The 14,614-nt window shown below is 50.8% G+C and overlaps 1 protein-coding gene across 1 annotated transcript in view; it reads left to right on the top strand.

Moving 5' to 3' along the window:
• Nucleotides 1-12,931, top strand: part of LOC146258328 (uncharacterized) — a 31,465-nt gene extending 18,534 nt beyond the window's left edge. Inside the window, exons 13-15 of the mRNA XM_084673071.1 lie at nt 1,333-1,439; nt 3,469-3,681; nt 12,316-12,931. Coding sequence (XP_084529197.1) covers nt 1,333-1,439; nt 3,469-3,681; nt 12,316-12,604 — 609 coding nt within the window. The 3' untranslated portion in view covers nt 12,605-12,931. The remainder of the gene's footprint in view (nt 1-1,332; nt 1,440-3,468; nt 3,682-12,315) is intronic.
• Nucleotides 12,932-14,614: the final 1,683 nt, after the last annotated feature.

Below are 14,614 nucleotides of genomic sequence, written 5' to 3'. Positions count from 1 at the left end.
AACATGCTCAGGGGAGAGGCGAGTACGGAGTCGATTTACGAGCAGGCCGGCGTAGAAAAGACTGCAGGACCTGAGGTTGCTGCGAGGTACTGCTTAGCCAGGACACTATGCTTCTTGTAGCGCCAAATGAAATGAAAGGAGACTCGCAGCAGAACACAGGCGTAGCCTACCTTTTTTGATGGTTTATCATTTTCTAACATCACAACTATTAGAATTCACAACACGACGCGACGGTTTTTCAATAAAATGTTTTTTTTAAATTAAACTACGCTCATAAGTATTTGAAAAAAGTATTCGAATACTAATTTACTTTAGGATATCCGGATATTCGATTAACCACGCCCATCCCTATGAGATTACCCAGACACTTTTAGGCCATTGGATTATTTTTATTTTCAGAGAGAAAAAATGACTGTTTAGACTTCAAGTCAAGCCATTTGTTGTGTCTTTCTGTTTTGAGTTAAGCTGCCACCATATTTGAGATCTGCCAATCCATTCTGCCATGTTGAAGGTTTGACATCAGCACAGGAGGGGAGAGTTTTGGTTTGAGATTAGTGAGCAGAATCCACATCTGAGTGGTGTGTGTGTGTGTGTGTGTGTCTGTGTGTGTGAAGGGGAGAGTGTGTGTTATTTGCTTTTGCATGGTCACTTTGGCCCTACAGTATTAAAGGATCTCCAGGCTTTAGTTTGACCTTTATGTTTTACAAATTCACGCTTCCGTCTTCCTACCAGGCTGCCATCACCATTCTCCTCAATATAGGCCATATAATACACACAGGAGAGAGGATTTAGGATCATTCTGTCTGGTGGTTCTTTGGGGAAGTCTGTTTTTCCCACATTCAGGCTTACAGAAACATGCCTTGTCAGGGGAAAAAAAACACAATTCAGTAAAAGAAACTTTGGCAGCTACTTGGGATTAGAAGTTTGTCAAAGCTGGCAGATAAGTCTCATATCTTAGAACTTCCTGTATACTGAGGGCTGTGATTGCGGAATAGACCAAATAGCCCCTAATCTCAGTATTTATTTGTATAATTAATCAAATACATGATACAACACCCTTTAATTTGTAATGTATTTTGTTTGGAAGATCTCTTATCAGCTGTCATGATATCTATTCTGGGGGGCTCAGATGGCTGAGCGGTTAGGGAGTCGGGCTATTAATCAGAAGATTGCCGGTTGCAAAATTACGTTGTGTCCTTGGGCAAGGCACTTCATCCTACTTGCCTCGGGGGGAATGTCCCTGTACTTACTGTAAGTCGCTCTGGATAAGAGGGTCTGCTAAATGACGAATTGTATTCTCTTGTCTTATGTTGTCCCTGGCCCCTCCCACAGATCAAAGGGAAGAGGCGGAGCCTGAGAGGACAGCCCCACATTGTGGGCGGGGCCTCGGTCAAGGGCCCCTCCCCCCTGGATGTCCCTGCACAGGGGGAAGATAACAGGTGAGGGTTGCTGGATGATTTAATGATTTTCCCCGCTAAACACTTTTTTTCTACAGTAGTTTTCCCTAGTTTTTAACTGACCATTTCCCAATCTCCCTTTTTTTCCACGAATCGATACGCTTTCATTGACTTTCACGGTTTAGCACGGCCGGAAACAGACATGGAAGTATTGTTGTACCTGTATCTGAAGTCGCTCAAGGTTTCTTTTCAAACAACAAGAAGCTCAGGAGAAGATTTGATTTCAATCTGAGCGCAATCGTTCTGGAATGTGTCATAACGGGATATGTGCTTGCAGCTACTTCTCACACCTGTTGCATGCCAAGCATCAACGTATCCCTATATGTGTGAGGGAACAATGTGTTCTCATACAGCGCCTACAGAGGAACAGGACTGGAAAGTCAAGGTCATAAAAAAATCGTCTTCACGTTGTCCCGACCTTGGGCGTTACTCACGCATCTCAGAGGTGGAGACCCTTCCAAACAACCGTGGGCCTGGCCTCGTCTGTTCTCTATTTAAAGTCTTATTCACAGTCATTTGTGGTCGGCGTCGTCAACTCTTGACATCACTGACAGTAGAGGTATGTGTCTGACTGGAGAGATCCCTCTCACCTCGCCCAGGAGGAGCCCAGAGACCTGGCGCACTCGCTCCCGGCAACAACATGCCACACATAGGAGTGGAGGCAGACACTGTGTGTGTGTGTGTGTGTGCTTGTTTGTGAGTCTGAGTGTGTGGTTTTGTGTGTGTGTGTGGTTTTGTGTGTGTGTGTGTGGGTGCAGGATGCTCATGTGTACGCATGAGTAGGGAGAAAAGTGTGTGGGGAAAAAGTGTGTGTGTGTGCCTGGCAGAAGTATTTGTCGTGTGTGTGTGTGCACGTGTATGTTTGCACACAGCATACCTGTCATTCCTCACTGCTCGGGGTCGCCGTGACAAGGGGTGAGGTCGCCCGGAGTCACCGGGGGTCAACGAAGGGATTAGATGAAGGGATCTAATTGGACGGCAGATTACACGACTAGGGGACAAAGGGCGGATTGGACAGCTCTCTCCACCAGGTGCTGACTCAGCTCAGCCTCTGGCCCTAACCCCTGGAGGGGGGGGGGGTTAGGGTCCCTAAGTAAGACCCAGTACAACCCACCATCCCAAGACTGTCTAAACTCATGGAACTGGTCTGAGCTCCAGCCAGGGGCCCAGGAAGGAGGTCAGAACGTCTCTCAGACTTCCAGGAAGACTGTGTATGCCTGGCAAGCTCAAGTGTTGCAGCGTGTGTCTGTGTGTTGTTGGGTGATGGTTGGGGGGAGGGGGGTCAGGCAGCAAACACGGTCCAGGTCTTGGGGGTCAGGCCGGGTTGACCCCTGACTGAGACTGACCTGGAAAAGAGGGTGTACAGTAGGTCAGGGGTCACCTCACAAAATACCATGGTCATGTGACGCATTTCAACCCAAACAACCCGAGAATCTGAATAATTCAGAACATGGCATGTGTCTGGATGCTTTCTGGGAGCTTCCCACTGAAGCAGAGCCAAGAGTTCCTCTGCCCTGTCCTCCAGCTGCCCTCCCGTGACATCTGGGGTCAAAGTTCACAGCAGGGTTGACATTTCTCCACATGCTTATCTACTGTCTGCTGTTTGACGGGCTGCTGACTCTTTCACTTCCTCTCTGGCTGCTATGCTACGTGTTTGTTTACGTTTGGTGACCTACCTGGCCGTTTGACAGCGAGTGGTAAAATTGCATGTTGATCTACAGAGGAACTGTCAATAACCAGGCTGTTCTGAAGGTAACGAGATGGGGCATGTCGGTTAACAGGCTCGTCTTTCTCTCTCTCACACAAACACACACACACCAGCCCACCCATTGGCAGCTGCGTCCTCTGGTAATGCTTTCTGATGTTTTTGAGACTCACAGTTGAGTGAGCGGAAATGGGAGGCGAACAGGAATAGGGGACAGCAAGATGGATGAATGAAGGAGAGAATATTAGAGACAGTTGATGGTTTGGTTGTCTTTATTGCTGTAACTGTGTGTGTGTGTGTCCGCAGACGAGAGCCGTCGTTCCGGAGATTGGGCACAGGTCCGGTCGGCCGGGTGGCCCGTCGCCGTGGCAGCAACCTCCAGCCAATCCGAGTCAAGTCCGTCCGCCTACAGCGCCCTGCCAAGCCGTCCCACACTCCCCCTCCCCTCTCGTCACCCCTGACCTCCGACCCCCCCAGCCTCCCCCAGCCACATCTCCCCTCACACAGAGCTCTGCTGAGGTAAGACTTCCAGCCTGTGGGGGGGCATGGGGGGGGGGATGAGGAGTTGTGACTAAAAGTCCACCTCCAACCACAGAAGAAAAAAAGGAGGGAGCTGCAGCAAACCGACATATCTAGATGAGTACCGTAATGTTCGGAATATAAGCCCATTTTTCGACCCTGCGGCTTATATAACGGTGCGGCTAATCTATGGATTTTTACGGCTAACGGTCAATAAATAGGAGCTTCCTCCAGCAGCCATCTCTTTCCCGACAATCCCCTCTGTGCACAAACTCTTACATATGGTAATTAAACATTAAAACACCTGCGGCTTATATTCCAGTGTGGCTTATATAAGTACACATCATTCAATTTAGCTGCTGCAGCTTATATAACGGTGCACTTTATAGTGCGACAATTACGGGAGTATCTTCCCTATCTTTTTTTAGTTGTTAGTGGTTGAAAGTGTCAACGGGGTAGGATGTGGGTGTTAGTTGTTCTTCGTCGGTGTCAAGGTAGAAAGGAAGGGAGTCGGGGGGGGTGTTTTGGAAGGAAACTCGTACAGAGGTTTGAGACTGGACTCACCGCTGTCCTGACCTACAGGAAACTGACCATTAACCCGTGATGCACTGGTCAGGTCTGGACCAGGTGTGTGCGCTCACGCGCACCCTGGTGTGAAGGATGTCACTTCCTGTGTGGAGGGTGGGGATGTTCCACGCTACCAAAATAGACCTGCTCTCTTCCTGCCAGTCAAGCCCCACACACACACTGACTGACTGTGTGTCTGGCTAGCAGGGTGACTGGCAGACTGTAAACAGGCTGCGGAGATGAGAATAACAGGGATAATTACACGGTCGTGACAGCGTGTCAGGGACACAGTGTCTGATAGCTCAGTGGATAACCAACTAGCTCAACAGGTCTTTTAACTGCTGCCACTTCCACACGCAACGGCAGCCTCCTGCACAGGGAGCAGTTCACCAAGGCAGACTGGAGCTCAGGCGCGTTTGTTCGTCTCTACTTGTCTTCCATTTATTGGCGTCTTGAACTTTTGCACTGTTTTCCGATGGGAAAAAGGTTTGACGGGGAAATGTGTTTACCGTGCGTCTCATGACTGAACAGGTTGCGTACGTTTCATGTTATGTATGCGTTCGGTTTGTGGTTTCGGTGTTTAACAGGGTGTGCAAATAAGCAAGTACATGATGACACACAGTGAGAGATTAAGAGGAGCTTTCCTGTGATGGATACGACTAAGGAGTTTGTGTGATTATAAAGGGGCACACTTTTACATGATTATATTTAAACGAAAACACATGAACCGTATACACATGACCACATCGTTGTCTGCCACCCCACCCCCACTCTGACTCCTGCTGTAAGTGTGTGTGCATTGTAGCGTGTGTGTGTGTGTGTGTGTGTGTGACAGACATAACTTGCATGATCTACTACTCTCTGCCATGCCATAGTCCATATGATAAGGACAACAAAGGGGATTACTGCAAACAAACAATGCCATTAGATGCTGCCGGCTTAGAGAGATGACGCACTAGGGGAGAATCCTGCTACTTTGGTGTGTGTGTGTGTGTGTGTGTGTGTGTGTTATATGATCTGCTTGTATGTTCAGTGGCGTAAGAGCTTGCTCTTTACCCTCTTCTAACCCCCCACCCTACGCACACAATGTTGTGAATTGCCACAGGGACCCGAATAGCGAGTGTGACGATATTATAGCACACTGGAAACCCAATCACGCGTGTGTCCATGCACATTTTGAGAACACACACACACACGCACTCACACTCTGACCCAGACCACAGAGTCCCGCCTCCCAGCCTCAGGTGAGCTGGCGGTGTCGTGTAACGGTGTGCAGAGGCAGGACAGATGCAGGGCTGTGCACCTGCGATCACAGAGCTACCTCCCCCACTCCTGCCTCCATCTCTGCCTCCCCTGGAGGGGTCTGGCAGAGAGCTGCCTCCTGCCTCCACTCCTGCCTCCCCTGGGGGGAAACTGTTGATGGATGACAACCGTCGCGCCGTCACAGCTGTGCAGTGCCACAGTCCCACGCAGGGAGAGAGTGTTTGTGATCACGGAGCCTGGTGCAGGAGGGCAGCAGAGACAGAGCCCAGCCTGGTGCAGGAGGGCAGCAGAGACAGAGCCCAGCCTGGTGCAGGAGGGCAGCAGAGACAGAGCCCAGCCTGGTGCAGGAGGGCAGCAGAGACAGAGCCCAGCCTGGTGCAGGAGGGCAGCAGAGACAGAGCCCAGCCTGGTGCAGGAGGGCAGCAGAGACAGAGCCCAGCCTGGTGCAGGAGGGCAGCAGAGGCAGAGCCCAGCCTGGTGCAGGAGGGCGGCAGAGGCAGAGCCCAGCCTGGTGCAGGAGGGCAGCAGAGACAGAGCCCAGCCTGGTGCAGGAGGGCAGCAGAGACAGAGCCCAGCCTGGTGCAGGAGGGCAGCAGAGGCAGAGCCCAGCCTGGTGCAGGAGGGCGGCAGAGGCAGAGCCCAGCCTGGTGCAGGAGGGCAGCAGAGGCAGAGCCCAGCCTGGTGCAGGAGGGCAGCAGAGACAGAGCCCAGCCAGGAGTCAAAACTAGCCAGGTGGTCAGGAAATGAGCGAGCGTGGATCCCACTGTGTCCCAGCCCCCCCTCTCTCTCTTTCTGTCCTCTCATATGACATGCTACAACCCCAGTTCCTTAATCATTCATGACTTCTCTCGTGATTTTTTTTTTCCCAGCGTTTGCCGGCTGCTGCCAGGCTGTGGGCAGCGTCTGGGAGGGGGACGGGGGTGGTGGGATCCAGGCTGTCAAACCAGGCTGTTCACGCTGTTCTGGAAATGTGAGCGTATGGGAGCCGACTCTTGGACGACTGTTCACCGGGTTGGACTGAAACACGAGGAGCCTCGTCCCAGATTGAGCCGAGTCGAGGCTCGCCTCTCGGAGAAGTCTGTGGGTATGGCGTGTGTGGGCTGGAGTGCACGCTCCGGTGTCATCCGCAGGTGTCGTGACGTCTGGAACACGAGTCCCAGGCCCTGTGGTTGGACCCTGGCCCTGTGAAGGTGTTCTGGTCTGACACGGGGGCCCTGGGAGGGGCCGTGGAGCTCCGCAGGTCTGGTCGGAGCCAGACGGGCGCCGTCGGAGATTGCAGCAAAGGGACGTGTTGGTGATAACGGGGACCGTGGTGAACACGCGGCCGTGTGAAAGGTCGCCTTCCCTCCCGCCCCGAGAATCCTCCTCACAGTGGTGAGGAACTCCCCCTGCCCCCTCCCCCCTCCCAACAGACCCGTGAACACGACATGGTGGGATGGTTAGGTCATGGTGTAAACACAGGTGTGAAGGGTGGGCTGGAGAGGCTGTAGAATAGATGATGCACCTGTGTGACTTTAAGAGCCTTTTTAGATTGTTGCAGATCGTCTGACCTGAACCCCCCGCCCACACACACACGCTCCTCTGTGCACAGGAGTGACCTCATCAGAGCTTACCTTTACCCCGGATGCTAGGGATTGAGAGGCCCCCAGCCCTGTGACCCGTCTAGGTCATGACTACCGCTTAGTGGCTGTAAGTAGGTGCTGTTCTGTCCTCACTAAAGTGAGGTCGTCCTTCAAACAAGCCTCTAGACTCTCCCCAGTACTCGACACAACCAAGGGGGAAACAAGTCCCAGGTAGCTTGCAGCCTTACATTTCTGATCGCCTCGGGGCTGTCAAAACCATTGTTTTCTTCCCTCCCTTCCACAGGAGCAGCTCAGCTGTTTTTGAGGACGTTCTGCTGACTCATTGACGAGGAAACGGCGTATTACCGGAGTGAAAATCAACTTTCCTTTCCTCTTCTCCTCTCCTCGCGTTTCCTACTGTTCCCTACAGTGTAATTGAATTTGAATTATGCATGCCTTAAAGCTGCTTGGACAGAAAGGCCAATAATTACTGTCTTTGTCCAAAGTGGTGGGGAGCCTGACCCCCCCTCCCCCCCGCAGAGCAAGCCTCACACCCCTGGCTGTCACCGAGAGCTCCTCCTCTATGCGGCACCTAGCCTAAATGTTTTAGTAGAAAATGACCCTCCCATCATTAGTGGCCGTGTGGAACCACTCTGTCATCAATATATCCTGTCGAGCGAGGGTACTATTTGAGTCTTTCCTGGTATAGCTCCATGCTGAGATGCCGTACTGGGTGTGGGTGTGATGCGTCAATGGGTTGTTCTGATCTGGGGAGTTGCTGTTTTTCTGGAATCTGACTCAGTAATATAGATTCACCAAACAAAAGCTACACAGTACTGTACCTGTACTACCCAGTATTGTACCTGTACTACACAGTATTGTACCTGTACTACACAGTATTGTACTTGTACTACACAGTATTGTACTTGTACTACACAGTATTGTACCTGTACTACACAGTATTGTACCTGTACTACACAGTATTGTACTTGTACTACACAGTATTGTACTTGTACTACACAGTACTGTACCTGTACTACACAGTACTGTACCTGTACTACCCAGTATTGTACCTGTACTACACAGTATTGTACCTGTACTACACAGTATTGTACCTGTACTACACAGTATTGTGCCTGTACTACACAGTATTGTGCCTGTACTACACAGTATTGTACCTGTACTACACAGTATTGTACTTGTACTACACAGTATTGTACCTGTACTACACAGTATTGTACCTGTACTACACACTATTGTGCCTGTACTACACAGTATTGTACTTGTACTACACAGTATTGTACCTGTACTACACAGTATTGTACCTGTACTACACACTATTGTGCCTGTACTACACAGTATTGTACCTGTACTACACAGTATTGTGCCTGTACTACACAGTATTGTACTTGTACTACACAGTATTGTACTTGTACTACACAGTATTGTACCTGTACTACACAGTATTGTACCTGTACTACACACTATTGTGCCTGTACTACACAGTATTGTACCTGTACTACACAGTATTGTACTTGTACTACACAGTATTGTACCTGTACTACACAGTATTGTACTTGTACTACACAGTATTGTACCTGTACTACACAGTATTGTACCTGTACTACACAGTATTGTACTTGTACTACACAGTACTGTACCTGTATCTCCTGATACTCCTGTGATCCTAGAAACCTGAGATGGAGCCATATATTTACACGAGGACACAGAGAAGAGTGTTTGACTCCTGTTACCGTGTTCAGGGCGGTAGTGTGAGACGTGAGAGGCATGGATGGATGGATGGAGCGAGGGATGGAGCGAGAGGTATGGATATGCACCTCTTTCTCTCTCCCCCATTCCCTGGTTTTCACATTCAGGTCCCACTATGCTGGCGGGCCACGAACGAGTTCTCAGTATCTCTGACAATGCTGGTCTTTGTTAGCGGCTAGGTGCCGTCTTAGCTACAGTATGTGAAACAGGCTCGAGTGCTCCCAGGTCTTCTCTGTAGTCTAGGCTCCACGTTTCTGTGTGCCGGTGTACGCGTGTGTGTGTGTGTGTGTGTGTGTGTGTGTGTGAGAAATTGAGAGTTTGTGGATGTGTACACGCGTTTGTGTGCAACTGTGTTTGTGTGTGTGTGTGTGTGTGTGTGTGTGTGTATTGTACGATGAGGTCATGAGGAACCACTCGGTTTTGTCCGGGCTCTCACCATTAGGACCCGCTGTGTGGGACTGGGGCAGGGGACTGAGGCTGAGACTGAGAGCAGAAGGCAGCCTCTACTGTTGTGCTACCTCCAGACAGTGTTCAGCGAAGGCAGGGAGCCTCCTCCGCTCAGGATTACCACCCTTTCCCAAAACCGAGCGTCAAAGACTACAAACTGTGGTCCTGCGAGCTCTCGTTGGTCGAGAGGCGAGAACAAAAGTTCAGAAAGGGGTGAGCGTGGGGGGAAGAAAACCTCTCAATTAAATCGAGATGAAAATATCATCTGAATGCGTCCAGGCTGGGGGGGGGTGGTTGTTGTGGTTCTCCGGCCCGGCAGGCGACGGTGTGGGGCCCCTCTCCACAGACCTCCATTGTGTGTGGAACAGACGGCGTGAATGGTGGGGCCTGGTCTCTTATCACCTCCCAGCGCCAGACACACGCGGCTAAATCCTCCGTGCCTAACGTCCTCGAGGTAATCTCCCCAAACCTCGGAATGACATGGTGACTGTGCGTGTGCGCGTGTGTGCGCACAAGCATAAGTGAACTGGTGCGCGGGTGCACAGCTACACATCAATGTGTGTGTGCTGTGCGCACGTATGCCTTTGTCACCGCACAACCCCCACACACAGCCCCAGTGTCGGCACTGCGGAGCGTCACTGACCCTGGGTGACAGAGGAGGTCGACCCAGGGTCTAGTGACGTGGGTGTCACCGCTCTGGGGAGGAAGCCCGATGTGTCAGACCTCAGCCCCTGCTCCAGGTTAGGGCCCCGGAATGAGAGGAAGCGGGGTTCCATTATCAGCCGGTGTGGTCGTCTTTGGGAAGGTTTGGTATCGGCCTGCGGCGGGAGGTCTGTCTGCAGCAGCATGGGTTTGTCTCTGTTCGGCTCCGCTCCATCCTGCTCTGCACTATTCCATTTTCATCTGCTCCATTCTGTTCTACCACTTTCTGTTCTCTTCTACGCTGTTCTCTGCTATTCTATTCTGTGGTGGTCAGATGGCTGAGCGGTTAGGGAATCGGTCTAGTAATCAGAAGGTTGCCGTTTCGATTCCCGGCGGTGCAAAATGACATTGTGTCCTTGGGCAAGGCACTTACCCTACTTGCCTCGGGGGGAATGTCCCTGTACTTACTGTAAGTCCCTCTGGATAAGAGCGTCTGCTAAATGACTAAATGTGAATGTATTCTCTTGTCTACACTGTGTGCACTCTTCGCTGTTCCCTACTGTACTCTACTCTTTACTGGGCTGTCGTGCAGTACAATCCTGATGCAGCTCTCTGTGGTTTCCCTGGAGACTTGTTGAGAGTCGCTCCAGGCTTATTCAGGGAACGGTGTGATGCACGCACACACACACACACGCACCACACACATGCACACAGACACACACCATACATGCACAGACACGCACATATGAACACACACACACACAAACGTGCACACACACACACACACACACACACAGGCAGGCACTCTCTCCCGGATCCCCTCCAGTGTGCAGCAGGCTGTTGCAGTGTGGAGGTGTTGATCATGAACGAGGCTGTGCCTCTGTGAGCTCTCTGTCTGCGGGCAACGGAGGCACCCCGGGGGTCACAGTTGCTTTACACTGAACCACCGTCTCCAAGATCAGGTCCCACTCAGTACCCCTCCTCACTACCAGGCCTCCTCACTACCAGGCCTCCCCACTACCAGGCCTCCTCACTACCAGGCCTCCTCACTACCAGGCCTCCCCACTACCAGGCCTCCCCACTACCAGGCCTCCTCACTACCAGGCCTCCTCACTACCAGGCCTCCCCACTACCAGGCCTCCCCACTACCAGGCCTCCCCACTACCAGGCCTCCTCACCACCAGGCCTCCTCACTACCAGGCCTCCCCACTACCAGGCCTCCTCACTACCAGGCCTCCTCACTACCAGGCCTCCTCACTACCAGGCCTCCCCACTACCAGGCCTCCTCACTACCAGGGCCTAATGGCCCTAGAACTCTCCCAAGTCTCTCTAGTCTACAGGTCTGAGCCTCTTGGTGTCTCTGCATATCTGGGCATGGACTCTTGTATTCAGCTGTCTGACAAGAGAAGTGCGTGTGGAGGGGTGGAGGGGTGGGGTGTTTTGCTTGTGAAACGCAGAGTGCTCTTACAGCCTAAGGAAAGAGAGGGGGGAGGGCAGGAAAAGAGCGAGGGATGGGGAGAGGAGGAGAACCGAGGAGAGCTGTCGTCTGAGGGCTTTTAGCGTTCTCTGTTGTTGATCTCGCCTGTGTGAGGAGAGATTTGTAAAGCCCCCCCCCCCCCGAAATAATTCACATTCTTACCTTTTACCAAGACCATTTTTGATGTCTTTTGACATCACACAAATAGACACAACTCTCTGAAAGCAGATCCTGTCAGTCTGTCTTTGTTTCAGGAGTGTGTGTCTGTGTGTGTCTCTTTTACATTCTGTTTTTCCTTCTTTTCTTTTTTTTTTCACCCTTTGGACATTCTGAAAAAGGTTGTTACAATAATGTTTGCTTGACAACATGCGCGCCTCTCTGTTTTTGTGGTCTCCTTACAGAGTGTCTCTGTGAAAGAAAGCTTACACAGCTGGCTTCAGCTGAATGCAGTCCTAAAGAACTGAGTGCACTCAGTCCCCAAAACATCCCATAATCCTGTTCAGAGTGATCACAAAGATATGTCCCATTACTAAATCATTACATAGGATCTGCTAAGTAACTACAATGTTTTAACAATATACTGTCCAGTTACATAGTAGTTACTGTAACCTAAAAGTAAAGGCTTCTTTTTCATGAAACGGCAGGAGATTTACATTTCTAATATCTTTAACTATTCGTGTTTGTCTGGGTGGTTAAAAAGAGGTTTAAAAGGGGCAGCTGGTCTCTGTGGTTAGATCGCGTTTAGTTTTTTTTTCTGCCTTTGGATGTGATGGCAGGTTGGCTGGTCCTGGATCAGACCTTAGAGAGGGCTTTCAGAGGAATGCCTCAGTTTCGACCGCCGACCTGGAGGACCATCTTGGTTCTGTTTCTCTCACTTTGTCTCCCTGTCTCTCCCCCATGTCTCAGGGAGCTGTCAACAAAATGCCAGGAGATGCAGGAGTCCCACAGCCCCCCCAAGACCATCCAGGAGTCCCACAGCCCCCCCAAGACCATCCAGGAGTCCCACAGCCCCCCCAAGACCCTCCAGGAGTCCCACAGCCCCCCCAAGACCCTCCAGGAGTCCCACAGCCCCCCCAAGACCCTCCAGGAGTCCCACAGCCCCCCCAAGACCCTCCAGGAGTCCCACAGCCCCCCCAAGACCCTCCAGGAGTCCCACAGCCCCCCCAAGACCCTCCAGGAGTCTAAACTCATCTGAGAAAGAGGGAGAGGAGATGACGTTGCCCAACAGTACTGTACTTTCTGAAATCTGCTTCTGCTGACATTTCAGACCACTTACTGCGTCTTCAAAACACACAATGATGTGTGTGTGTGTCCGTGTGTGTCCGTGTGTGTCTCTGTGTGTCTCTGTGTTTGATCCGGTTGTCCCCCGATGAGGCGACAGAGGAGTCGTTCGTCCTTTTTTACGGCTCCGTTGCGCTACTTCTGTTGCGCCACTTCTGTTGCGCCACTTCTGTAGACTATCTGGTTCTTTTATTGTTTCCTTTTTATTGCCTTTTGAAGTAATAAAACATTGATAAGCTTTCTAATGGCCACTCATCATTTATTCAGCGGCGTGTCTGTGAACATCACTGGCACTCCCAGAAAGCCACAGTCCTTCTGGGCTCTCTATGGGACAATTCATATTGGGACCAGCTGCCTCTTTTTAACCACCCAGACAAACGCAAATAGCTTAAAAATATTAGTATAAATATATATATATATATATATATAAGTATAATATATATAATATATAATAATATAATAATATAAGTATAAATCTCCTTCTGTTTTATGAAAAAGAAGCCTGGCAACACTTTACTTTTAGGTTACAGTAACTAGTTACTATGTAACTGGACAATAGCCTAGAGTTCAAACTTTGTGGCGACTTAGCAGATACAAGGTTCTCCCTATCTGGTTCCATGTCTGTGTTAGTCCTGCCTGTTCCTCAGAGCGTCTCTCAGGGCATGCTGGGATTGACGGCTCTCTCAGCTACCTGCCCACCAGCTCGCTGGACGTGGGGGAGCCGTCGTTATCCCGGTGCCTGGCAGATCAACGAGGAGGCGTTGGCGATCGAGCCGTGCTCTCTGTCGTTTCGAGGGAGTCCTTTTTCATTGAGGCTGGTCCGTTTTCCTTTCAGCTGCTTTTACCTTTTCACATTCTCCATTTAGCTGTTTTTATTCTGTCCCTTTTTCTCTCTTTCCCTCCCCCACTTTTCCCCCTCCTTGTACCTCTTTCTCTGTGTCTCTCTACCCAATTATCAGGGCTGCCAACTTTTCAAAAAACCTTGGATTGAGATTCGGTGGGGCCAACCAAAATGTTGCTGCCCCCCCCCCCCCCCCAATCCGTTACTGTTGCCTTCTCAGCGTGAGAAATACAAGGTGTGGCATGAGAGCGTGTGAACTGGTTGAAATGCAGTGTGTCTCACGTCCAATGCGTGAGTTGGCAGCCCTGAACTATTTCTCTCCCCTCCCTCCAACTATTCCTTCTCTCTCCACTTCTCTCTCCCCCATCTCTCTCTCCACCTCTTTTTCTTTCCACATCTCCCTCCCTCCCCTACTCTTTATCTATTTTTCTCTCTCCCCCTTCTAACTATATCTCTGTCAGTAAGCTGTTAAGGTAGTGAACTATTAAAGGCTTTGGAATGTGAGTGGACCCTCTGACCTTGTAATGGTCTGACCCGGTAGTGACAGCAAGCCTCGGAACCTGGGAAATTAGACGGGAGGGGGGGCAGCAATACCCTCTCACGTACACGGACACACACACATGCAGGACCAGGATGTACAATACCCTAAATGACTTGTCTAACCCTTACATTAAGAAGCAGAAACCAAATGCAGGCGTGAAACATTAACGCTCGATGTCTGTTCTTGATGTTTTTCCTCAGAAGTCTAGTAGAGCTGCAGTCTCTAGTGTGTTTAGGTTTCAGCCACAGCAGTCTGGGCTCCCTGGTTATGGATCCTGAGGAGCTAGGACAGCCCTGGGGTCAGGTGTATGCATGGATGACGTTCTATCTAGCCTATCAGAAAGCAGTATGGAGAAGTCACAGCATGACTCCAACAGGAAGTGCCCTGGGGTTATGTGTGTGTGTGCACATGCGTTAGTGGTTGTTTTTGGTCTGGTGCCGTGAACTCTCCCTAAACAGAACCGATAGCAAAACTCCCAGTGCAGGTAACACGGCTGTTACACAACACAACCAGGAAACGATAACCGCCCCGCAAATGTCACA

Source organism: Hypomesus nipponensis, chromosome 14 (assembly GCF_054491055.1).
Source record: "Hypomesus nipponensis isolate SF chromosome 14, ASM5449105v1, whole genome shotgun sequence".
Lineage (NCBI taxonomy): Eukaryota > Metazoa > Chordata > Actinopteri > Osmeriformes > Osmeridae > Hypomesus > Hypomesus nipponensis.
Note: the sequence above shows the minus strand (reverse complement) of the source record. Positions and strands in the feature narration are given on the sequence as shown.